The sequence below is a fragment of the Papilio polytes genome, unplaced genomic scaffold, assembly GCF_000836215.1.
Source record: "Papilio polytes unplaced genomic scaffold, Ppol_1.0 DF824102.1, whole genome shotgun sequence".
NCBI classification, from domain to species: domain Eukaryota; kingdom Metazoa; phylum Arthropoda; class Insecta; order Lepidoptera; family Papilionidae; genus Papilio; species Papilio polytes.
This window is the reverse complement of record NW_013525102.1, coordinates 5,422,762-5,449,956: the sequence shown is the minus strand read 5'-3', so window position 1 is coordinate 5,449,956 and position 27,195 is coordinate 5,422,762. Positions and strand designations below refer to the sequence as shown.

The window sequence follows — 27,195 nt, the reverse complement described above, 5'->3', positions numbered from 1 at the left end:
CATGGGGTCAGCTGCCGACTCCTCCGTAGAATCATAAATTAATCAAAATACTATGACACCCTATTTTACTATTATAACTTTCGTCCGCGACTCTTCGCGTAAAATTTAAGAAAAAAAACATAACTAAGCAGGTAGTCTATGTGTTCTCCCAGGCCGTCCTCTACATTTACGTCAAATTACATTGAGATCTGTTCACCTGTTTAGGCTACAAACTCTAACATCAATCTATCCATCTACGATAACGATAACATTATAAAGAAGAAAGATTTGCATTTTCTATATGTAATGAAATAACTCAAAAACTACTGAGGCGATTTCAAAAATTCACTATTAACAAAATGGGTTATCATTGAATAACATAGGCTATATTTTTTATTACTTTTTAATTTCACGCGGGCGAAGTCGCAGCTAGTTTATAATATTAATCAGAATAAGTAAGATAATATTATTTCCAGGTGTGCAACAATCGCGGTAATTGTGAATGCGGCTCTTGCGCGTGCCAGCCGTTGGATGTATGGGACGCGAGATGGGACCAGGACAAACGTTGCACTGTGTTGCCCTGCGACGACTGCCATAACCGACAATGCGATTTGTTAAAGAGTTGCGCGCGCTGCCATCACCGTGGCGGCGATTGCAAACAATGCCACCAAAAGATCAGGGTGAATGTTACACAAACTCTGAACGATTACAACATAAGTAATACGAACTGGAAAATCTGCTATTTTGATACCAAGAATATCTGTTACTCTCGTTTTATGTACAGATACGACAATGCTGGTTATAGCATTGAAATGATTGTTCAAACTGACAGTGATTGTGCTCAAAGCTATTATGGTGAGTATATGACTGGCCCTTCTAATTTTAAAGACCTGATTCCAAGTAAATATTAGTAAAAAGGGTTCAGAGAGGTTATCTAGTTGCAATACATTCTAACATAAACAACGCCATCTATTTTCATACTTATAAAACATTTTGCAAAGCATATTTTCTTGTCTTATTTCAGTTTTAATTTTCGCTTAAAATGTCTCGCGATAGTTTAAACAATTTAGTTTTAAATGATGCTTATTTTTTAATTTAATTTCAGTGTTTGGCGGAATATTTTTATTAACTCTCATTCTGATCGGCATTGTGACATTAGTCGCTTGGAAACTGCTTGTAGATGCAAGAGACAGGCAAGAGTATACACGTTTTAAGAAGCAACAAGAAGAGGATATGTCTGAAACTTGTGTGAATCCTAGGTTCCGACCACCGACGATGACCTTCAATAACCCTGCATTCAGAAGGGGATCATTATTCCGCAATAATTAGACAAATAAAATAATGAAGTATTGCTATCTTTTTCATTCTCTTTAAAAAACTGAAATAACTTGCTTTCTTGTATGTTTATTTTATAAAATTATCGGACACTCGTTATTATAACACACAATAGACATCTAGTGGTAGCTTGACAAACCTTAAGTTATCGCAGATAACATATTTTTATTTAACGCCATCTATCGCACGAACTTTAAACTTTGTACAAATAGTATTTACGCTTTGCTTCTAAAAAGATGCAAGTGAATTTTCACTTCTAGATAATTTAAGTTATAAACTATAATTATCATTAACGCAAAATCGATAATACAGTTACAAAAACAAACAAAACAATCTCGTGAGCCAGAGAGTTATGCATACACAGACAACCCTTTTTACATAAAAATGTTCGTTTCTTAAATTCAAAGAGATTCAAGAAATATAGTGAAAGCATAGTTGACACTTCGTTTGAAACATTTTTCACATAATCTTACTAACGCTGATTTCCGATAGTCAAATTCGACGTCGTCTCCGCGTGTCATATTTAACATTGAGATTTTATCCTACAAAGAAGTTACCAGTTAAAAAATGTTGTTCGCTATGTCTAGTCTAAATATTTCTTTAATCTTTGATTACGTTGGAAAGTGTTGTTACTAAATTTAAAAATACGGAACATAGTAAGATTATGCGGTCAACATGACTTTTAAATTACAAATGAATATATAGATTTGAATATGAATTTTTATCCTAACGGCAATAAATGTAATAATGTAGTTCATTAAGAAAAGTGCAATATGACGTCTAGAAAATATGATTTATCTTAAACTTTGAATAATTAAACATTTACAATAAAAATTTGCATAAGCTTTTGGTAGCAAAAACATATATGCGCGTGTCTGTATGCTTCCAACAATATTACATATTATTCACGGATAAGTAGAGACATATTTTTGGAACCGAACAATTTTAAAGGGTTTTAAGGTATACATTTATGTAGCTGACTGTATCAGTTAACATTTTAGTTGCAATTTCTTCACTTACATAAAATAATAGCAATGTCACTAGCAATGTTGTTCTGCTAGCTCTATCAACGTAGGACGATATTTACATATATAAATAATTATATATTTACATTCAAGAAATTTCTGTCTTGTGTTAAAATAGTTCATGTTACAAATAGATGGCGCTTTTTTAATCTCATAACTATTTCTTAAAATTCTCATTATTCAGCTATTAAATAAAATAGGATGTACTATTAAAAAAAAGTGTTAACAACTTAAGTGATGATATCATGTAATTTATGTTGAAAGTTTATAATTTAACACTGATAATTAATAAAAATAAATCTGAGTCTAAAACACACTATTAAAATTTTTCATTTGCGTTGCATAAATACAGCGGCGCCTCCTACATAGTGGAGAGTCCGTTTCTACTCAGTATGACAGTTGAAGACAAGAAGCTGTGCTAAATTCTTTCATAATTTACATCGCTGCCTGGGATTGACTGAGTTAACTGTAAAATTTTCCTTAGTCGCCTTGCGCCGGTGTATCTATACACAAACAACCAGACTGTTGTCATATGCGGGCTTCCTAAATCACTCAAAACCGGGGGCCCAATGACACCACTGATTGTGTGGAGCAAGAAATGGCCTTTGCCATGGTACAACCGCCTGCCGCTCCAGTTCGCTTTGAGTCTCCGGCGACTACGAATCCGGTTTCGCCGACTTGGCTTGTGACACATAGTGTTAACGGGGCGGATTTAGTGGCGTGTTGGTCAGAGGGTCTTCTTCTGGCTTAATCTTGTCGGCGCCTTCAGTGCGAGGCCCGACAGTGATAGAGCCGAAAGACCCCCGAGTATATGCAATTTAATAAAGCATAAAAACGGTTCTTCGAATCAAAGAGGGCGAATAACCCTCAACACCACTGTAGTAGAAGCTCTGACTCTCTTTTTGTCTTTTTCTTTGTTTTTAATATTAGAATAAATAATGGCTATTTATTGGTCGAAATAAATTTACATATGTACGTATACCTACAGAAAAGATATTGATTACTAAATTTTACTTATACGTGTAGCGTTTTTCGTAAAATGTAAAGCAACGTTAGAGTTGCTAATACAAGCGTAATTAAAACAAAAAAATAACTATATCAGTAGACGCATTATTTTGCTAGTACTTTCATTTTATAACGACCAGAGATTTAAAAATATATAGAGGAGGCATAATGACAAAATCACCTCAAGCCGTTTTCGCTTGATTCTCACTAGCTCTACCTGTTGTAATCACACACAGTCTCACGCTATACGATTGCATAAAATGAATTGAGCTATTCGACGATAGATGGCGCAAAACGTACATAGGGGTGTCATAAATTATTATCAACAAAATAATTATCGATAAAAATGGTTTATTTTTTATTTCAGTTTTTAAGTAATCATTATCTGGTCATTACAAATTATTTATTTTGAAATTAATTGACTTATTTAGGTTGAATGTAATTTTTACTATCAATTTCAAATTTTCTGGTCAGACATGGCAGTGTCGACAAAAAAAAAACTCTAAAAGCAATACCAATTTTCTTCATGTTCTATTCGGATAAATTCGGTACCAGTTTATTCACTGTTGAAAATGTAGAGAACACAAACTCGTCTAAATGAAAATGTTATTTTTTTAACTTCACACACTGTGGCATTTATTGCAATCGCCCAAAGGCTTTTCTATTTTTAGATTTCTTTTTTGACATGTATTTTATTTTAAATTCATAAATACGCTCAGTATTAGAAATAAACAAGTTTTTCTAGTAATTAAAAGTAACCCCATGTAATCAAAAATGTTGTTAAAACCCAATCACTTTTTGTCAATTCAAGGTTGAGAAAAAATAGCGAACACATTTAGGACAAAAAAATGTTATCGATAACTCAAACTGATGAACATCACGTCATCCACAACTGAAGTAAAACTATTCAACACCAGAGGGAGCTTATTACAATATTCCGAAGGTTCTAGAATTTGTAAATTATGATTTAATCACTGAGAAATGTCTTGGCCTTCCAAATTTCACATTGAAAAAGTATAGTTCAAAGATCCAGTGAAAAAATATTGTTTGTAATTGTCTTTGATAACAACGAAGCTCCCTGCTAGTATGAAAATAGTACGTTTATATTACAATTAGATGGCGCTTTACATAACTCAAAGGTTTTTATTAGAAAATCTCTATAATATAACGAATAAAACAAGATGTACATGCTAAAGTAGTTTTAAATGTTTTCATGTTGTCATTTGTAATACAACTGTTTAATAAATCAGTAGAATTTCATACAAAATTAACTGTTGCCCTAAAACACACTATTATGTTTATCCAGTAACGTTGCTTAAATACAGCGGCGCCTCCCTACATTGTGGGGAGTCCGTTTCTACTCGGGGAGACAGTTGAAGACAAGAAGCTGTTCTAACTTCTTTCAAGTTTGCCATAATGCCTAAAGACTGTGCTTAAGCGGGGTCCAAGGAGGCGATGTCCGGGACGCTGTTAATGGTGTCCGGGGACAGCGCCTGATGTGGGCCTCCACGGTACGGAATCCATGTTGCGCGCAAACAAGGAAACGGACCGTCTTTCGCATGGGCTTTGACAACTGGTTGAACGAAACCGTCAATTTAAAGCAACAGGACTACCGTTGAGGTAGCACTTACACGACTCCTCTGGTTCGCGGTAACTGACCACTGGCCAAGAGGATTTCGTAGTGTTAAATCGGCGGCAGACCTCTGGTTTTAGTTGAGGTCCCTACGGTAAATGCTTCACGCATAAAGCCGGTCAAAAGAGGGTTTGTTACCCTCGTCACCACTGCAGTAGAAGCTCTGACTCTCTTTTGTCATCCAATATCTAAAATTAAATTTACTTGTCCATCGTCATACATTTATCTAAGTATCTATATTGACTTTTAAAATGATATCCATATCTATACTATTTATTACAAATAGAAAAAATCGTAAAACTCACAACACTTAGTTACGTAGGACGTCAGCAATCACAGCATATATTTGAATAAATCTTTTTTTTAATAAAATGGCCTACACTACACGCTTTAGGCTATATATTTTCACGCTAATAATCTTAGGGAGTAAACAATTTAGAAAAAAGCCGTCATGCGTTAAAGGGACAAAACTAAAAGCTGACAACTGAAATTGAAAATTTCACAAATGTAAACAATAAAATAAAGTTTTTATAATTTCATGTGGATGAAGCCGCACGGGCTTAGCTCGTTTATTACTAAGATTTAAATAAAATTAGAATTCACATAAACATCCCTCCCTTCCGTGTTAGCGCTCACATTGTCGGCTTTTTAAGTAAAAAAAGTTTGATACGTAAGTAAGATTTCTGACGCTCGTTTGTGTCGTAAATTTTGTCAATGTAATGCAGCGAGACATATGTCAGCTCGAGACGCAAACCTTCGCAGACGCAAACGCTCTTTCTTATCTTTTTTGACCGACTTCCCAAAAGAAGGAGGTATTCAATTCGTCGATATGTTTTTTTTTGTCACAATAAATTTGAACTACCTATATGTAGATCTTAAACCGTTTCAGATTAAGGTTATTAAATCGCACTGGCGTTATGTTAAAATTAAAAAGCCTAATTATTTGTACATAAATACTAGTTCGAATTGGCAAAAAATTGTCTTATAGTTTCTGCACAAAGCTAAGCTAAATTAACAAGGAAAAGAAAATACGTAAAATTGCGCTTTTAGGGACTGAGAATACTATATTACTACTGTATACGATATTATAATTTAAAATAAATATCTTATTGTTGGAATATACAGTGTAAACGCTATATAACGACAAAAGGGATTGTCAATTTTATGGCGTTATAGAGAGTTGTCGTTAAATGGAGATAACAAAAATCAGACTTAGAAAAGGAAAAGTTTATTTTAAAGTTTTAGTGTTAGTAGTGTGTTAGTAGTTTTAAAGTTTTTAGTGTTAGTAGTTACGTATAAAAAAATAATCTTGTTTGAACGCTATTGCGTAGTTTGTTATTTTTGTCTGACGTCTTTTGCTGCACCAGTAATTTGTACTTTTTTAATTATTTCATTCATATCTTGCAATATTAAGCCATCTCGACAATAAAGACAAAAAAAAACATACAGACGAATGGAGTACCTCCTTCTTTTAGGAAGTCGGTCAAAAAGAACGTACGCAGTTTTTGCTAATTTTATACTTAAAAGACACTTTTTATTACACAATTGTGGTCGTTATGAAGAGTGAATGTAATGCTATGTAGAGTGTAAACGGCTGAACGGATTTCGATTAAATTTGGTATAGATGTAGAGGATAGTCCGGAAGAACACAGAGGCTAGGCTACTAACTTTTTTTTTTAATTCTACGCGGACTAAGTTGCGGGCGAAAGCTAGTTAATTTGTATTTGAAATAGATTGTACTGATAACATAAACTTACATAGGTCAACGTATTTGAACACATCGAATAAATCAATATTAATCATAACAAATCCATTTTATTAGGAGTATAATAAAATAAAACTATTTGTTTTACAAGTGTCGTGAACTTCATCTAAAATGTGATTTCCGCGAATTTTCCATCGAGCCAATGATTCATCGCCAGCCATCTGATCAAGTGTAGCGCGCGGGTTCTCTTCGTGCAGTCTGTGCCGAGACGTGTGTGCTAGCGGGTGTAATTCATATTTCGAACTTTCGAACTGGCCGAATGACAGATCGCGATTTGTTTTTTAATTAAATAAAAACTCTTTGATCAATCGAACGTGTGACTGATTTTTAAAAAAAGTTGTTGACTTTTTAAACAATGGCGGCCAAGATGTGGTTTATTGTGTGTGCGGTTTTGATAACTGTTAAAGTCGTTTTTGGAAATGATTGCTCGAGTATATCGAAAATCTCTTCTTGCGACGAGTGCACTAGATGCGGTGGATATTGGTGTAATGATCCCAATGTTGTAAGTATTTAAGATACAGTATAAATTATTAAACTTAATTATTCCACTTTGAAAATAAGGAGAGGGTAGAAAATATTTTCAATAATTTGTTAGGTAATATGTAAACGTTTCACAAACATTTTGTAAATGTCATTTTATCTTAAAACAGCAATTAACAGAACTGGGCTTTTATGACGAAATTATTGACTGACGAAAAAATAACTCTCATTAGTTAATTAGTTTCTTATCGGACAAATTAACTTAAATGATTGTATTTAATTGGTTTTTAGTAAACAATTATTAATTTTAACTCCCTCAAATTCTACCAAACTATAATTAATAACCGTTAATTTAATAGTGCCTAGTAATTACGTTAAACGTAGTAAGTAAATTAAAAAAGTAGTAATTACGTTAAAACCACACTAATAATTCGGTATTTACGTTAGAAGCTTATGACAATTAAATTGAAAAGTAAATTAATTTTAAAAATGAACTCATAAAGAATTTAGTCAAAGGAAAAAAGGAGAGATCAACCGGAGAACGGAAGGAAACAATTGAGCCAATGTATATGATAAACGCTGCTAAGTGTGGAGTCGATCTATTTTTGATAGGACCCTTTTGCATCTAATATTTTATGACCTTTAGTATTATAAATAATTTTGTAGCTAATTAATATTATAAATGCGAATATTTTTTTATGTAATATATTTTTTACTTCGTATCTCCAGAGCGGCTCAACAGATGTCGCTGTAATTTGGCATTGATCACGTTTTCCTTCTCTATTCGATGAAAATATTATTATTATTATTATTTTTGACGGATGGGTCTTAAATTGCTAATTACTACCGTAAATAATTAACTGGAACTACATTAATTATTGGGAACGGTTTACAAGTTTGTATGCATCAGAATACGCGGTAGTCCTACTTTAGCTTTGTGGTTATTACTCATATTGTTCCGTGTAATTTCTTACTGGAAACGTATACCAGTTTCAATTTGCGTTCGTTTTGACATAAACAATTTTTGAACGCATGAAATTTCGTATCACTTTTACTGCGCTGCTTATTCGTAAGAGTGGTAATTGCTAGTTCCTCCTTAACTACATCTTAAGTTATGCGCGGTTCACACTAGGCCAGTACAGTTGTGCTGTATCTGTCAGTATAATTGCTGAATTGGCAATCAACTGGCATAATATTAACACTAACTGGCGAAAGTGAGTTCATAGAAACTATGATTAACCGGCGCAACTGTGCAATAGTGCTGGCCAAATGTAAACCGGGCATAAGATGGAGTCTTAGGTTGGTTGTAATCGTAACATGTCCTCGAGACCAAAATTATTAATCTTAAAAGCTGAAAGACTCATTGTTGTGAGTAATCCTTGATTTTACAGTAACCCTTACTTATAAACATTACGTTCAATACACTGTTTGTCTGCTAATTGACATGCTAATGACCGTGTGTCGCTGTAATTGTCCAAATAAATGGAAATTAGAACGTTCCGTTTGAAACGACTCTATCAGACACATAAGGAATTAATTTTCACTTTGAATGAAATAGTAAAAACAATGCAATTTCACACGTAGATGTTTAAGGGTGAGTCTAGACAGGGTCAACGACCGATGAATGGTTCAACGTCTCATCTTTCTATTCTTTTAACTTCTACAAAACTTTTACATGTATAAAACGTACTATATTATTTACTTTTTAATTGCAACACAGATAATACCGGTCTTTATTAAATCAATAAAAAGGCCATATATTCTTTAAAAAAACATGTTTAACAGATTCTATATTCTGCATTAACTGTGGAATTGTGACTTTTTAATTGGTTTTAAATCGCCACCGCTATTACGTAGAGCATTTTATTTTTTTTTGTTATAGATAAGCTATCTGTCGTTGATAAGGAAACCATTTTGTTCTTGCATATTAATGAATTCAATATGCAGTTAAAAACAAAATAATAATGAAACTATGAAATAAACCCTTTTCAAATATTTGAAATTGTTTATGAAACTTTACAATAAATTTAATGTTATGAAAACTATAATTATTTGACTTAAAAATTTTTGGTTATAACTTAAGGTTTCGGGTCCAAGTGAGGATAAAGGTAAGGATACAGAATACATATATTAAAAATGTTTTAGACAAATTAATTATCTATACTAATATTATAAAGAGGAAAGATTTGTATTTTTGTATGTATTGAAGTCACTCAAAGACTACTAGACCGATTTCAAAAATTTTTTCACTTATAAAAAGCTACGTTATCAGTGAGTAACATAGGCTATATTTTTAATTCTACGCGTACGAAGTCGCAAGTAACAGCTAGTAATGTGGTGGTACATATGTGGATAACAGTCCAGCTACAACGACCACAGTAATGTTTGTACAATACTTCTTAACGTTAGGTGTTTGTAAACACGTAGTCGGCTTCCCACATATTTGTGGAAACCTTTTTTAAACAGTTACAAGGATATATAACAATTACTGTTTACAAATGATTGATACTATTAAAATTGAATCTAATTCAAAGTACTATGAGCAGTGAAATCAAAATGTATGTTTGAGTTACCGCAAGTTAACGGTTCATTGTTATACCGTATATTGAAAGAAAACCTTTATCGTATTGTTATATAACCATTATTAAAAATAACCAATACAAAGGGATTGGTATTTATAAAATATTGATTGTTTTAAAAATAAAACAATTTAATAGCCGGTCTAACTAGAGAATACGATAACTACTACAGTTAAAACGAATTATAAAATTTCTATTAAGCTGCATAGAGAAAAAGTTCGTTTTTTGTATATAAATTTTAATAAAGCATATTATCCAATAGCATTATCCAGAAGTAATATAGACTACGCTTTTTATTAGTATAGTAGAATATTAGAATTCATCCAGACGATGCCGGGTTGCTAAAACTAGTCCAACACAGGCTTCCATTATTCTGGTGACTTGGCACAATAACTAAAGTGTGTAACGCCACGATCGATTTCAGAACTTCCTGTACAACCCTAATTTCCAATATCCGCACTTAGCTGAAAACGAGGTTCATAGAAAACAAAGGAAAAAGGAAATCTTTAGGCTGATTACAGACGTTGCAACTGACTGTCTATTTTAATTTGAGTTGCGAATTCCGATTAACATCCACTACGTTTATTTTTGCAACAAGCAGCAGCCAAACCTAGTAAAAATACAGTTATCATAAAAATTTGTACTAAAAGTTAACATTGATAGGAGATTTGATTGACTGAACTATCGCACAACCGTTTTGTCGCGCTTTGATTATTTCAATCTTATATGGAGGTGTGCACACTACTCGATTTTTAGTTATGCAACTAAACAGCTAAATTGACTGCGAAACAATCGACAATCGCGCTACAGTTGTGCGACAGTTGTCAAAGGTGTGCGCCCGCTCTGAGTATGAGATCGGGACAAAGAGATCAGTGCAACCTAAAGTTACTAAGTCTGCCAGCCGCCTTATGTACCACACAGCGTGATTCATTACCATTGAGTGTAAATCCATTGGAACTCCGCCATGTTTGTGTATTATGTGTTAATTTATCATCACATTTATATTCTTGTCGTATCCTAACAGATGTTTTACAATAGTACTTATCGATTTTTTGTCGATTGTCACGTGGACGAATTAAAAAATCTAACGTTAGTAACTGGAGTAGAGCCAGAAAGTTCGTTAGATCCTTGTCTTACTTTTTGGTACAAAGCCCAGATTATCTTGGCAGAAATACGTATATCGTTTATGGATATGTTACTATAGCTTATTCGAGAATGAAATCTTTTTAAACGCTTTTGTATTAGTGTCTAATTTTTATTAATAATTTAAAACCAATATCAAACTATTCTCTTAACCCATAAATGTATATTGTTGTCAAAAGTCTACAAACAAAAACATAGTTTTTATTGATTTTTTAAATAATTTTTCCCTATACCGAAATATTTGTTTAATATTAAATAAAAAATCATGCATTTAAGGGTTAACTCTCCTTCGTTGTTGGACTTCAAGAGACAACTTTCTCTTCGAGTAAAGATAATTTTCTTGGTGAGTTTTGTGTTCGATAACATTAGCAAATATGTTACTACGCAGTGTACACCTAGAATTAAGAAATGGTTAATATCAACGTTTATAGAGCTAACAGTAGATTTGAAGGTAACTTGCTTGTATGTTCTATACCTTAAAAAGTCATAACGATGTGGCTGAGATATTTTTCTAAGGACGACGGGCTACGTACGAATACTTTATAAAAAAGTAAGGTGTTAGATTTTTAATAATTTAAGTTTGGAAATAATTAGGTCACTCTATTACTTAGTGCAAATAATTAGCATAATAAAAAACTACGTTAATATACTTTAACTCAAGTTTTTTAATTTCATGTCAAAGATTTGCGAAATCTGTTTAAATGCATTATAAATGTAAAAAACTATTCACGGACTATTTTATTATAGTTTGATTTGATTCACAAAATCTATGGCTCTTACGTAAACAGTCGTATGTTCGAAAACGCAAATATTGCAAGAAAATAACGCATAAAACATGAACATATGATAGACAACCAAAATCAGTTGCAGAATACAGTTCTTCATTGTAATGTTACTTAAAAATCGTAGAGTTGTAATGCATAAAAAGTTTTGTTTGTGGCTTTTAACATTGTGTGTAACATGACTCATTAGTCAAAACATGCGTTATGTACTCACATCGAGAAATAAACAGAGGGGTTGATAAAATGTACATAATTTTTATTAACTGCGTTACACATTATAACCCTGTTTTGTTTTATTTCGATTCTGTTACTGTGTAATCATTTTTGTCATAAAGTTGTTTTAGAAACAAATTTTTAATTCCTAAATTATTGATTGAGGCTGGTAAAAATACTAAAGTAATTATTTAAATAAAATTTTGTAACTTGAATTGATTTGTAAAACAGTAATTTCGTTTTTTCACAATTATTTTTAACCGATTGTATCATAAAGTGTTCTATTTATTGACATTTTAAACTCCGAAACGTTAATTAATTTAATTGCTTAATAAAGCGTATAGCTTTCGAGTATTATCATAACTCTATCTTAAATTAACATGTCACTGATCGACTTTATTGCTAAATATATGACCTTATTAAGGTTCCAATTACATAAAGGTCAATATACAAAATTGAAGTAAAATGTTTTAATTACATCAGTATATTCTACAGCTTTTTATAAGTCGTTAATTTTAACTGTAAACTTAAATGCATTTTCTGTATACACTGAAAACACCTGTAACCGTGAATTTCAACCAAATGTTAGCTTTACAATCAGCGTATCAAGTACAATAAACAAATTGAGACGAATAACACATTTGCTGTATACAATTGACTGTAAAATATTAAATCATACTTCAAACCGTTTGCAATTAAAACCATAACACGTCCACGGTTAAGTATAAACGTACAAACATCCGTACAATCACACCGTTACGGAGAATTTATAAATATAACTCGTTGACCCACATGTACCGTCGTAAGAACATTAAAATGTTGCACAATTTTTTTACACAGTTCGGTGTAATGGACGCCTCGGTGAACTTGATGATACTCCTGCCACTTTAATCAATCACATTTTAACACAGCCTCATAACGGCCCGCATGTAATCACATACTGTATATCAGATTACAAAAACTCGTACGAAATTAGCTCGTATTGTTGACGGATAAAGGTCAAATTCGCAGCCGGTGTTGTGACAAATATTTTTTTTTGTATGGTTAATAATAAACGCGGTGTCTTCACTCAATTATTGCGCGTCTTCAATTAGTTTTGTTTCTTTCGGATTTTAAAATAAATTACTCGTAATAGCTTACGTTTACTTATGTGATGAAAAAGTGTGTTCATTCGTTACGTATCGAAAAGCACTTATTTAAAGCTGTAGCAGAGTTAAGGTCTCCATCGCCGAAGAGTGTAAATAATACAAGTCTTTCAAAGTTAACCTCGATAGTACTTTGCTGCTTTTCAATTATTGTATTTTTTGTATTAAGTGATATCTGTACATGGTAAAATTACAGATCTGACAAGATATAAGGTACATGTTTCAAAGCGACCAGTTTTACCGCAAGAACCCATTTAACATAAATCTATGACTGGGTCGGATTTCGTTTGCCTTTTTTTTAGCTATTAGAAAATCTACAGTTCATATGGACTAATATACTATGCTATGTATTTAATTGAGGTATGTACTCATATCTGGATAAAAAATCAATTAACTAAAATTCATTTAACTTCCCAATATGTATTTATTGTATGATTTACATCGATTTCGCGCAATAACGTCACTGATGATAGGATCCAATAATAATTGTCATGAGTCACAGTTTAAGCAATATTTCGTGTCAACCTTTTGCTTGACATTTTCTCGCGCTCACTTCTCGTTAAAATTATATATCAATTATTATGACAGATAATATATTGGACCGCTGAAGTTTAAGATCGCAGTGTTTCAAAACTTTTTTTTTTTCAAAAATCAAAAACATCAGTGGACATCAAATTGTACGATTCAACTATGAGGGGTTATCCCCTTTCTTATGAAAGGACATGACTCCATCATCATCATCATCATCATCTCCTTATCCTACTCCCGTAGGGTCGGGGCAACAGGTTTTTGTCCTCCACATAACTCATACGTCATCACAGTCATCACGAAAGGATATGACTCCATCTTAGTTAATGCTCCACATGACATTTGGTAACCACTCTTCCAGACTCAATAAATCACTGGGAGATTTCCTTAATTCAATATCACTTCTACAACCTAATTAACTTCTGATTGATAAATAATAATTTGTAGTAAAACCTATATATGGTTATAACTCACAATAATTTATAGTAGTATTTGAGGTTATAATTCAACAAAATTTAATCAACATCAATTTACCTTCCTCGTTCTTTAAACCCAGACTAGTACTATTGATTCTTTTACTATCTTTGAAACAAACAGTTATTTATTTTTGTCCTTAATCCGTAAAAATAATGAAGCCAAATAAATAAGGGCGTTCGACCGAAAAACAACGCGACTGTTTTGTAAATGAATACCGTCAGTCTATGCAATTCGTTTGATGTGGCTTCCTTAAAAAATGTGGTTTAATTTAAGGTTACAGCTGACTTAGTGTAATCCTTAAAAAAACTTTATTTATTATGATAATGTGGCTTTTACACCTTGCCTAATGGTAGGCTCCAAGTCCCTCAGAAACGTACTAAAATTAAGCAAAAGTTGATTATTACTGAAATCTTTAGTGGATAGTTAGCAAATCTGATTTATGCACTGAAGATTTAAAGTCTTTTCTTAAATTAATTAAAACTTAACGACTAATGGTTCAACAACATCTATCCTCCTATCTTTTTTCTTTAAAGCATAATGTCTTAGCAGGTAATAATAGGGCAAACTCCATTCAACAATCATGGAAACATGTTATCACGAACAATAGACGATGATTATGTTTTTTTTCAATTCAAACTTGCAGTCGTCAAGAACACATCGTGTATTATAAAAACGATCTAACGGTGTAGACTCTATAAAAAACCGGCTCCAAAACTGAAACATCTCGATCGGTAACATTGACCAATATCCAGCGACACGGCCGTGACTTGGAGTTCCACTTCGCAATTATGCTTGATTACACGCCGCTTTAACTTAAAGAAAAAGTAAACTAAAGACTGTAATACACTATCACCAAATACCGAGAAATGTAATGCAAAAAACATAAAAATACCAAAACAAACGCAGAGTTCCCTCTTCGTTAGTTGCGTTTTTGAGTGAGTCTAGTTTTAAGACAATTTGCTGGAACAAATGCAGTGTAGAGTGCATTTAAGTTACCGCCCAGGGCGTTGAAGACTTCTAATCCATAGGTCAGTGAATTATAGTATCACGTATCCCTACCCCCCTTAAAGCTGGTAATGAAGGCACTGTAAAGAGAAACCCAGGGCGCTAGCAACGCTGAATTGGTACTGAACAGTTTTTATCTTTATTCAAAAGAATAAACTTCAAACTTTAAAAGAAATTTACCATTTTATGTGCTCATATTGGGTGAAGGTAATCATCGTAAAGAGAAATTTTTTGAGGCAGTGTCAAAGACGCAATGATATTTACGCCGGAGGCTTGAAAATCGATATTTATCGGTTACTTTGCAATGCTTTTTACTTAAATCCGTTTCGGTGTTTAAATCGGTGATAACGCAATAAAACATCGAGTGAAAAAAGTTTTACTTTTGCCTTCACTATTTATTATAATATCAACATTAATAAATTGCAACTTACGAATATATTCTAGTGTTTATTTCAAAAACAACAAGACGTATTCTTTTATAGAGATTAGAGGTAGGATGTATTGAATCTAGCCAGCATAATTTCACGAAATAAACCAAATGAAATGTCTTAGCTAAGACTACAAAAAATCAAGTCAATCTTAATGTCATGTATCTAATACGAGTTATAGATTCTTGGAATTAGTAACAAACAGGTTCTTAAATTGTTAACCGGAATTGAGAAATAGCATTTTAATGACACAAGACTATCGATTAGGCATTTCGTTTTTATATACTTTTAATAAAATACTTCCTAACTTTTCTGTTTTATAACTTCTTATTAAAACTGTATGGTACATGATACATATAAAAGGGTAATATTAAACACAATAATATTCATAAAACAAGCTTTATTATATCTGAGAAAATTTGCGTACAAGCGCGATTAATGAACGTACAATAATCTCTTAAATGTCAGTTAAAGTATTAAAAAATAAATTAAAAACACGTAAATCAAGAAAAACACTTTAAGATAAATACGATAAAGTAACCATGACCTCAAAATGTTTTACACAAAATACTGTTGCATATCCATGCAATTAATGCTTCGACCGCTCCATTTACCTATTAACATATTTAACACTTGGATACATGTAAAAGATCGCGTTGTATAGTTTACATTGCTTTGCGCAACTGTTACCTTTAAAAAACGATACTTACAAAGGGCACGTTGTTTCGTACGCACCGCCCCGCCTCAAATCACGCAATCGGTGGTAGGTATCCTGAACGTAGTAAACTTGTCTACATTTTTGTATAAATCGGAATAACTCAAAAACTACTGGGCCGATATAAAAAAAATCCTTTAGAAAATTAACTTATTTGTGAGTAACATAGGTTGTGTTTTTATTACTTTTTGAATTTTTCACGGACAAAGTCGCGAACAACAGACAGTTTCTTATAAATTATAACTATTTTGTGAAATCGCGGCACGAAAAATAATTACCGTTACTCGTCAAACATGCATTTATTGTAAAAAAAATTACATACGCTAAAACATTTGGGTAACAAAAGTATCAACTCAATACTATCATCCAGCCTTTAAAAAAGAGCTGATGATTAATCTTGTCCATTAGTTTCAAATTATTGACAAATTGCATAATACACTATATCTTATGCAATTTACAGTCAATAGCTCCTTAATTAAATGTGCAATCTATTTATCAACACCTAAACCATAATTTCCCTTTACCAACTATTGACCAACCATATCTAATGATAGTACCAACATTTCTACCTACGCATTGCGTTCCCTTCACTAGCACTTCCTTGCGAAAATCTTTTAAAATCTACAGTTCTAAAAATACTTTGGATGTCAGCCAAACTTAAGTTTTCCGCAATTTTGTTTTCCACCGGCGTCGACGTTATTGTCAAATAAATTCGCAATACACAAAGTGCAATAACCTCAGAAAATATAAAATTGTCGGCAATACTTTAAAAACCTTTACATTTTAAAGTAGTTTCTATGTCATGTAGAATATTATGTACATAAGGAAACGGAAGTCTTACCACGATTGAGTTTTCTGGGTTTCTATACTAATATTTTACAGAGGATTGTATTATTGAATGTATTGAAATAACTTAAAATCTACTGGGCCGATTTCTTTCACTATTAAACAGCTATGCTTTCAGTGAGTAACATAAGCAACATTTTTTTATTATTTTTAAATATCATGCGGACGGAGTCGCGAGCAATCTTACTAATATTGTAAATGCGAAAGTTAAGATGGATGGATGGATATTTGTTAGAGTTTGTAGCCTAAACCGCTGAAGTGATCTCGATAAAATTTGGTATAGATGTAGAGGATACACTGGAAGAACACGTAGGCTACTCTCTTTTGTTTATTTTTTATTCCGCGCGGACGGAGTCGCCGGCGAAAGCTAGTATATAATATTCACGTAAAAATTAAGTTGACATTTTTGTCTGTGCTATCTAGATTTGTGTCATCTAGTTGTTTCCTCGTACGCCATTACAACGGGATGTAGAACGGAATGCCGGACGTCTCAGAAATTGACGGTAATTGAACGTCAGGGTTCAAATATCTGTCGCGCCTGTGATCATTTAGAATCTGGACAAGGATAACGGACGACCGAGATTTTAAAAAAAGAATTGAAGCGACAATTTAAACAAAAGATTTACTAATTACGATTAGGTTATAACTACTTCTCTACGATTACTTACCTTATGCCTTCCTAGCATTCGCCCCCGACTCGGTCTGTGTAGAATTAAAAAAAAACCACAAAAACAAAACTAAGCAGCCTCGGTGTTCGTCCAGGCTATTCTCTACATCTATGCCAAATTTCGTCGAGATCCGTTCAGCTGTTTGGTGTACAAACTTTAACAAACATCCATCAATCTAAACATTCCCATTTATAATGTTAGTATAGCCTAAAGCTATCTCGAAAAAACATATTTGTATATTAGCCAATTTACCTATAACTTTAACACTATATAAAACCGTAGATACTCAGAATAAAAAAGATTAAAAAACTATTATCTATTCAAGTTCACTTCGCCGCCTTTCACATTTGCATTTAGTAACAATACGACCTTACGTAGTGCACCAATGCATAACAATCGAGTACAATCTACTATTATTATCTACTGAGATATACTGACGCGAACCGCTCGTTGACAACCGCTGCCTGATCACAAAGAAATTTTTAACAAAGTATAAGTGGAGACACAAAATATAAACATATAGCATTTTACATAGCTCACATAAATGAGTTGATAGATATCATTATAGTTACGTAGAATAAGTTATGTATGTTATGGGAACGTCCTGAATTTCATTTTTGATGAATCATACTGTGGCTTTAAAAGACTTTACCTTTGAATCTCTAAGGTAGTGTATATAGTAATAGTAAGATGTCGTCAAATACTGTACCTGCGTAGGCAGTACAAACTCACCTAACTACGAGATTACCGTCGCGTAACTAGAGCAATTTTATGCGTGGGATTTACTTATCCAGCGTAATAAGTACGTACGTGCCTCAATTAACTTACGTGCTTACATTGTGCACTTAATAATCAATTAATTGTTAATACTTCATTTTAAACTGTTAATACCGCATTCCAAGTTTATTATCATTTGTGAATTTATGTCGCAAGAATAGAAAACTAGGTTTCACAGCATGATAATCTAGACGAGCACATCTAGTCCACTTAGGCTTTAGGATTATGTTCAATTGTTTACGTATTTTATAATGAAAATATTAGTAGATATATGTTAATTTACTAATATTTCCTTTAACCATTCCAACTAAGCTCCAAGCTTGTGCTAGGATATGGTTACCGACAATAGTCGAATGACGGGATTCGAACCCTCGACCGCAAGATCGGTAATCCGTACCCCAAACCATTAGGCTATTTATATTTTTGTACATAACCAATCCTACTATATAATAGACAAAATTCCATGTTATAAAATTATTATTTATGGTGTAATATATTTATTTAATTTTTCAATGACTCAAATATGGAATAACCGTAGCGCGATGCGGGTGATCTCATTTACAAGACAAAGGTTCATCGCTATTGTTTCTATGTATTTTCATATAAGTTGTCGTCACGTTAAGGATAATTAGGGACACAATTATATTGTACTTATTTTGAAAGCGTATGCTTGTGACATTCCCATACATCTATAAATGTAATGTTACTATAAATGCCATAATTATAGTTTACATGAGGCTCTTTTTTGAGTTCTGATGTTACTAATTGACCATGCTTGTTGCACCATAATATAATAGGGATAGATTAAATAAAACATTAAGGGCCTGTCCCACCACTGGCTGATACAGGCGCAGATTGTATAAACGTCCCTGAGAGATAAGGTAATAAAATCTGATATATTTATGACATATTTTACACGATGGATTGTTATCAGACAATTTATAATTTAATGGGACAGGTTACATTATTTAACTCTCATCTCATTAAATAGTATGGTGCACTTTTACTTATTACAAAACTGGTTACGTATAGCCGCTAGGTGGCGCAATGGGGGACTTCTATGCAGTTACCCACGTACCACCCACACACCATCCCAGCCTCTCCCAATCTTGTGAAACGTATCTGTCTCTATCGTTTACCTTAAGTTAGAGAGGAACGGTTGAAAATTTTGTTGTCGAATCGATAAAATTTCTCAACGATCACGCAGCACTGGGAGAGTATAATCAGCTAAGCTATTATTACGACAGCCCACGCGTTTTACTCTTGCAAACCTCTGTCAAGGGTTTAATGCCCTTTTATGACTTAGATTTGAAATGTGATCGTTTTTTAATAGGTGCATTACCCTTACGCGCTGTAAATTCTATCACAGCGAAATATTAAAATTGACTTTTGTTTATCGACCTTTCTAACTTATTTGTAAATGTTTGGATATATGTTCCCATGTAAGTTGAGAACGGCTGAACAGATCAGGACATATATTCCCGGAAAAAATATACCTTTACCCAGATATATTAATTTTGATTCTCTTAGTGTAGAACGTTAGTTATGAATGTGGAGGGGTATACCAATTGAGGTAGACCTAAAAAGAGATGGATGGATTGCGTGAAAGATGACATGGTCAAGAAGGGAGTGATGACTGAGATGACGGATGATAGAGTGCTTTGGAGGACGAAAATCCGGTGCGCCGACTCTGCGGGAGTAGGATAAGGCAAGGGAGATGATGATGAAGATGATTCTCTTAGTGTAGAATAAGTAATTTGTATCACTTTGATGCTACTGATGACTGCATTGGTTAACTTGTTATCTAACACAGTCTTATGTCTTATCTAGAATTGCCTAAAGCAAGCTATGTTCCTATACATTGTACATCTCTTGAAATATTACTGCCTGGTATGTTGTGGGGGCGATACAGGCCATGAGCAACTGGGAACGCACTTATCATTGGATTGTCTAATAAAATGTACATTAAAATGAATACTCCAAAGATTTAAAGGATAAATAATTTGTGCCCTATTTACGACACGTTTCTACATAGTCTTAATGTTATAACGCTTCTAACGATTAACTTCTTTTTAGTGCATATGGGAATGTAAATGGTGGTAACAAAAACAAATATTTTACAGATAATTTTGCTTTAAAAATTAAAAAGCGTCACATATCTAGCTTCTGCGACAATCTATAGGAACATTTTCCTCATTTAAATCGTGATCTCAATTGTACAAAAATATAATAAATAGCCGTTTCCAATACAAACTAAACACACGTCTCAAGTGTTAAAGTCATGCGGATATAAAAGAAGCGGTACTAGTTAACGTAATTGGGTGTAGACCGGTTTGGCTGAGGTGGTCCACACTACATAAAAATCAGATGTTTGACCATGCGACACAATTGCCTATGCTATTAGCTGAATATTCAATCAATATGAAAACTATTATTTTAGTTATTTTGAATTATATTACAATTTGATGTTTTCTACTTTAGGTCCTCGGGCTAGTTTGTTTTCATTTAATTTTCGCAATCTTCCAACATACAACAACATAACTCATATCAGTTAACCAAAGAGGTAGGCAGAGACCAACACACATAGCCTATTAACTTTTGTATTTTTAATTCCACGCGGACGGAGTCGCGGGCGAAAGGCTTCATAAAAATATCTTCAAATAAGATTGGTAAGATAAAGGCCTAAAATCAAAGTCAATCAACTTCAGTCTCATAACTGATTTAGTTATGTTAGAATCTCTATAGTTAAAGACGATCTTTGCCGTGAATACAAGCTTGTTCCTTTGTTGGCCATTGAATCATTGTTATTATCCTTGTGCAGTTCGTTCACAAGCAGCGGCCGAGATGCACATTAGTGACTAACGCGACACGCGGACAAATTACCAATCACGCATTCATGCAATTCTTAACACGGTAACGGGTTATTTCTATTACAATGCTATTTTGTTTTGTCTGCAAATAAATATATTACAATCTTTTGATATAAGATTCACGTAAAAAATTACGCGATTCGTTTGTGATTTTGTTAATAAGCATGGAAACTAATTGGTACGAAATTATCACTTATTTTTAAGATCATGGCGAGAAATAATAGATGAAATGGAAATATTTGGTAGAGACAAAATTAAAACTAGAAAACATTCATGGATGCTAACTTTGTAAAGAACAAACATAAGTACTCTAAGTACATATAAAATATCAAATCAGATAAAGTTTTAAAGCTTGTTTTTTTTTCAATGCCGTTGCGATCGTGTGATAAATCAAAAAATAACAGTTCAATGACCTCTTAAACGTATTGATGGCCAGTACGATCGGCGATGTTCTCTACTTTTTTTTAAACGACAAATACAAAGAACCAGTCGTACTGGGCAGTTTATCTGTGACGATATTTATTTAATTACTAAGCTTTATACAATCTGTCCTTGTAATGTCTAGTCTAGACTGCGGAATGTTGAAAGAAAGTATTGTTAATGAATAGTTATGAATGGTTGACATTGTCACATATGTTTATAGAAATGGTTAAACAATTTTAGAGCGGGCGCACACCTTTGACTCAACTATCGCACAACAGTTGTGCGATTGTCGATTGTTTCGCAGCCTATTCAACTGTTTTGTTGCATGTTGCAACTAAAAATCGAGTAGTGTGCACACCTCCATATAAGCTTATAATAATCAAAGCGAGACCTCAAGAATCAAGTCTTCACATTACATAAACCTCAATTCTATTCTAAAAAATAATGATAGTTCGTGTGAAGACAGGTAAATATTATGTAGAACTTCAAAATACATTGTCCCGGCATCGATCTCTGATTCTTTACGTGAAATTGTAAAACAAAATAGTAAATTTTTCAAGTAATGAAAACGAACTATTTAATGGTATTTTTCACATGAGGAAAACAAATGAATTCATTGACGCCAACATGGGTAATTTACCTAACATAAGAACTAAATTCACTGGATTTTCTTGTATGACTAATATTGACGTGGATCACATACTTATATCATGTATGGAAATATGACTAAGGCAACAGTATTAGTACAGTAAACTATAAAACATTACTCGTTTCAAATTCAAATTAATATTCCGGAACAATTAACTCGAATCATACCACCATCAACTTTTATTTATACAGTGTCACCTCATTTAGGGCCTGTCCCACCATATAGATGTCTGATAGAGACTCAGATAACTTAAAAATGCCGTCACTGTCAGATAAGGTAACAAAGTCCGATATTTCCGTCACATTTTATACATCTTGGATTGTTATCAGACAATTTGCAATTTGGTAGGACAGGCCCTAAGCCTTCCTTTATGCTTTTTATAATGTTTAGAAATATTTTTGTTCTATAAACGTAGTTGTAACATAATTATCATATCTATAACATGACATAAACAAAGTATTTGTGATGTACATAATTGAGGTTATCTTGTTTAAAGATTCGCACGATTATAGACTTAACAACGTATAGAATAGATGCAGTTTGCATCGACCGTCGATAGGAGCATATACAAGCTATCTTTCACGAGGACAGAACAGTGAGACAGATCAGTATGCAATACCGTTTGAATAGGCTCTTATTTTTAAAACTTCTGCTCTGTCTCAGCGTATGCTTTAAACAATAGCAGTACTGCATTATCTACTCTGACAACTGTTCAGCCCTCGTGTGAAAAATACATTAGTGTGCGTCTCGCCCAGGGCGCCAACGATTACTTCCAAGAGATTAGAATAAACATCGTACGCAAGATAATAACTCGGTTGTACTCGCTTATTACGCACAACTTTGCATGCGCTAATTAAAACGTTTTATTTCTTGTATAATATTATGATATCGAATAAACTTTGTGAAACGGAAGGCTAAGGGAATAAACGCAAATAATGACAGATACTAAGTGTTTACTTAGGATTGTTAAGATTACCAATGCTTTGATTTGCTCTTTGATACTTATTTTAATGCAAATATTTTTAAATGGTTTTACTTTACTAGTTAGTTACATAGGTTCTATTGACCGCAAATCCACTGGGAGCGCGTATTTCTAAGCTATTTTGAACATTTATTTAGGGAAACGTTTCAATTTTATACGCGTAATAGAAGAAACTTTATTTTCCTGTATACAGTTTTGCGTCACATAAGCGGTTATGTTAATAACTTTTTATAATCATTATTTTCCACCTTCATTCTTCAACGCTTTTAATATATGTAATTATATGTCAAGAACCAGAACGAGGCGACGAACCATAAACAAGTGTCCACTCTGATTTCCAAGACATTCTTTGATACAGCCACATGTCTGTCTGTACATATTTAGAGACTATAACGTTCATATCTTAGTAATTCTACAAGTTAATAAATCAATATCACATTTCTAATTACCTTGTGATAAGTTTGTTTCTTTTTAATTAAGTGATAGCGAATTGTACACAAATTACGAATATACAATCTATAAATATCATTTGTAGTAACTGATCTAAATACACACTAATACACCTAATTTAAATATTCAAGATTTAAAAAAATATCATCATATTAAGTTTGAATTTAATATGCGACCATTTAGTTCCTATACACCGTATTAAGTACTGATCCTTTGTTATAGAGCACTCACTGCGTTGAAACACTAAATGACGATTGGTGTCCAAACCAAAAAGAGGAACTGCTGGTGGTCAGAGAGCGCACGGAGCCTGGGGGCACGGATAAGCCCACATACAGGGAGAGGACCGTCAGAGTTGGAGTCTCTAACGTCATCAACTATAAACAAATTAAACCAGAGGTAAATAACACTTCAAAAATAGAATCAATAATAATTATTTAAAAATAAATACTTGTTAAACATAAGACTGATCTATACTAGTATAATGTTATAAAGAGCAAAGATTGGTATTTTTGTTTGTATTGAAATAACTCAAGAACTACTAAACCGACTACAAAAATTCTTGTGACGTTAAAAAGCCATGTATTACTGAGTAACATAGGCTATATTTTTACTACTTTTTTATTTTCATGCGGACGAAGTCGCGAGTAAAAGCTAGTATAAAGTAATATAAAAAAAAACAATCTGCATTTCGTTAGACCAGTTTTGTAACTGTAATTGGATTTAAAAACATGATCATTGCATGATGCATTATTAAGTTTGACCACAGAATAGAATAGTGTTACTTAATGATAATTACATTATCAGACACAATACTGTCCAAATAATTATATTCACAACAAACAATACTCGATTAAAACAATGTACCGCTTGACGTGACATAATTTTAATGACTTGTTATTCCACAGGCGAAACTCGTGAACACAACACAGAATGAAAACTTCTTCCTCACAACGAAAGAGTACGACGGTAAGAATAGAAACTGGTATATTGAAGCTTCGCCTGGAGACCAATTCTGTTCAGCGAAGAGTAAAACATTGGAAGAAGTCTTCATTGAGATTAATGTCGGTGCTGATAAGGAAGTTGTACAATATCACGTACCCTGTGCCTGTCCGTGTACTGAACGCGCTGAGGTATTCTCAAGGAAATGCAGCAACAGAGGCACTTATGCATGTGGCGTCTGCTCTTGTCCAAGTGGATGGTATGTTCTAGTTTAATTCTATTAATACAATACCTTTCATGTCCCTATTTCAAGAACCGTTTTCTGATTATCCGCGATGCTTTTAATCCAAAAAGCATTGAAACAGTAGTTGAAAATTAATAACTACCTTTTGCCCGTGAATCCGTACATGTAGAATTTAAGAAAAAGTGAGTAGGCTATGTGTTCTTCCAGACTATCCTCTACATCCATGTCAAATTTCATCTAAATCCTTTTAGTCGTTTAAACTACAAACTTTAACAAAGATTCATCCATCTATCCATCTACATTTTCGTATTTATAAAAGATGTAAGGTTCTAACTAAATACAAATTAAATTGAAATAAATCACGTGAACCTCGTCCTGAGTAAGTGCAACGTATAAGGGCTTAAATAAATCCCAGGCGGCAAACTACACACAACTCAATTACACTCATCGACAAAACGGGCTTTGTTCGACTCATCTCTGCCATGGTAATTATGGAGTTTGAGTCCTACTTTCATGCTAATGGTCGGCTCAATGAAATACTGCTCATTATGCGCGACACAATGATTAAAACCGCCGTTAATGTAACACAGACATCTTTGAATTTAATTTGCATACGTCACTTTGACCTCATTTTTTTACTTAATTGATTTCAAAACTCAAGAATTTGACATGTTTTTTCAGACAACTTAAGAGACGAGAGACAAACATTTGTGCGATCAAGATTACTTAATGTACTTATGCTAGGTTGCCGAAGTTGCATTTTTATAATTTCCTAGTGACGCACTTAAAACGCTTAAAACGCACGTAAAACTCAAGTTACGTACTCGTAGTTCGGAAACGTATTTAATAAAATTATCAAATTAGAATAGTTAAAAGTAGCTGGGAAACCGGCCATTAGACCTCATAAATAGATTTAGTAATAACTTCAAATTGTATTTCATAATTTAACTTTCAACTGAGATGCAAATATTAAAACATTGCAGGCAACAGGATTTACTATATACGTAGTAACAAACATTCGTCTCATGCTAATATGACCATTAATATTCTTGACATTGATTAAAAACAACACCATGTATACTATGCAAATAATCCGACTTGCACAGGTTATAGCAATTAGTTTTATATCACTATAGTCGTGAACATTTCAGTACGCAGACCGCTTATCCACGCTATTCATTTGTAAAACTCTTTTTACACATTCTATAATCTATACTTCTATACTAGTATAATAAAGCGTAAACACACACTTCTTTGTTACCTAAGATGTCAGCAATTACAGCATATTTTTGAATAATTTTTAATCAAAAGCCCTACACTTACGTCACGCTTTAGCCTATATATTTTCACGCCATTAAACTTGGGGGGCAAATCTTTTGGATAAAAAGAGACCATAAGTTGCAGTCAAAATCAAGGAAGCATGGTGACCATGCTTTGTCATCATGTCATGTCGTTTTGACATTTGCAATTGACAATTTGACACATGTAAACAATAAAATAATTTTATGCTGATGAAATGGCACGGGAACAGCTAGTAATATAATAACGAAGACGGAACGATACTATGTTTTCTACGGAACCCTTAATTTCTGCAGTTCCTGCATAAGGAGTCGAAGCCTTAACTCTATTAGCAATGACGAAAGAAGGCCCGTTACAATTAACAGTACTAATCGCAAACGTTATAAAGATGACATAAATAGATTAAAAGCAATTGACATACGTCTGAATGTTACATCGAAATAATCGATGTGTGTAATAATTATCATGATGAGAATATTTAAAACATTTAAACATGTACAATGAACGTTTATTTCTTTAAAATGGAACCTTTTTAATGTTTTTACTACAGGTCCGGCAAATTCTGTGAAAAGAAAGAATGTCAAGGTATTCGCGGCGACCTCCAGTGCACAAATCCTGTTAAAAACGATGTATGTGGTATTCTGTTACTTTTTATTTATTACCATAAAAGACAATTTTATAAATAATATTAGGCTTTTAAAATTTGCTTAGGTATTATCTTTCGTTTGATTTAAATAATTATATATCTCAATGAAACAACATAACTCAAGAATATAAAATTGCTTCCGTAATTTAATGTCTTTATGTAATT

The 27,195-nt window shown here is 33.0% G+C and overlaps 2 protein-coding genes across 2 annotated transcripts in view; both read left to right on the top strand.

The window, feature by feature from the left end:
• Nucleotide 1: 1 nt before the first annotated feature.
• Nucleotides 2-1,308, top strand: LOC106099474 (integrin beta-PS-like). Its single transcript, XM_013278033.1, has 3 exons — nucleotides 2-25; nucleotides 456-834; nucleotides 1,085-1,308. The coding sequence occupies exons 1-3, from the start codon at nucleotides 2-4 to the stop codon at nucleotides 1,306-1,308; spliced, it is 627 nt and encodes a 208-aa protein (XP_013133487.1).
• A 5,613-nt stretch (nucleotides 1,309-6,921) lies between these two features.
• The window catches only part of LOC106099835 (integrin beta-3-like), a 30,774-nt gene continuing 10,500 nt past the window's right edge, over nucleotides 6,922-27,195 (top strand). The window contains exons 1-4 of the mRNA XM_013278506.1: nucleotides 6,922-7,244; nucleotides 24,125-24,298; nucleotides 24,808-25,100; nucleotides 26,935-27,013. Coding sequence (XP_013133960.1) covers nucleotides 7,098-7,244; nucleotides 24,125-24,298; nucleotides 24,808-25,100; nucleotides 26,935-27,013 — 693 coding nt within the window. The 5' untranslated portion in view covers nucleotides 6,922-7,097. The remainder of the gene's footprint in view (nucleotides 7,245-24,124; nucleotides 24,299-24,807; nucleotides 25,101-26,934; nucleotides 27,014-27,195) is intronic.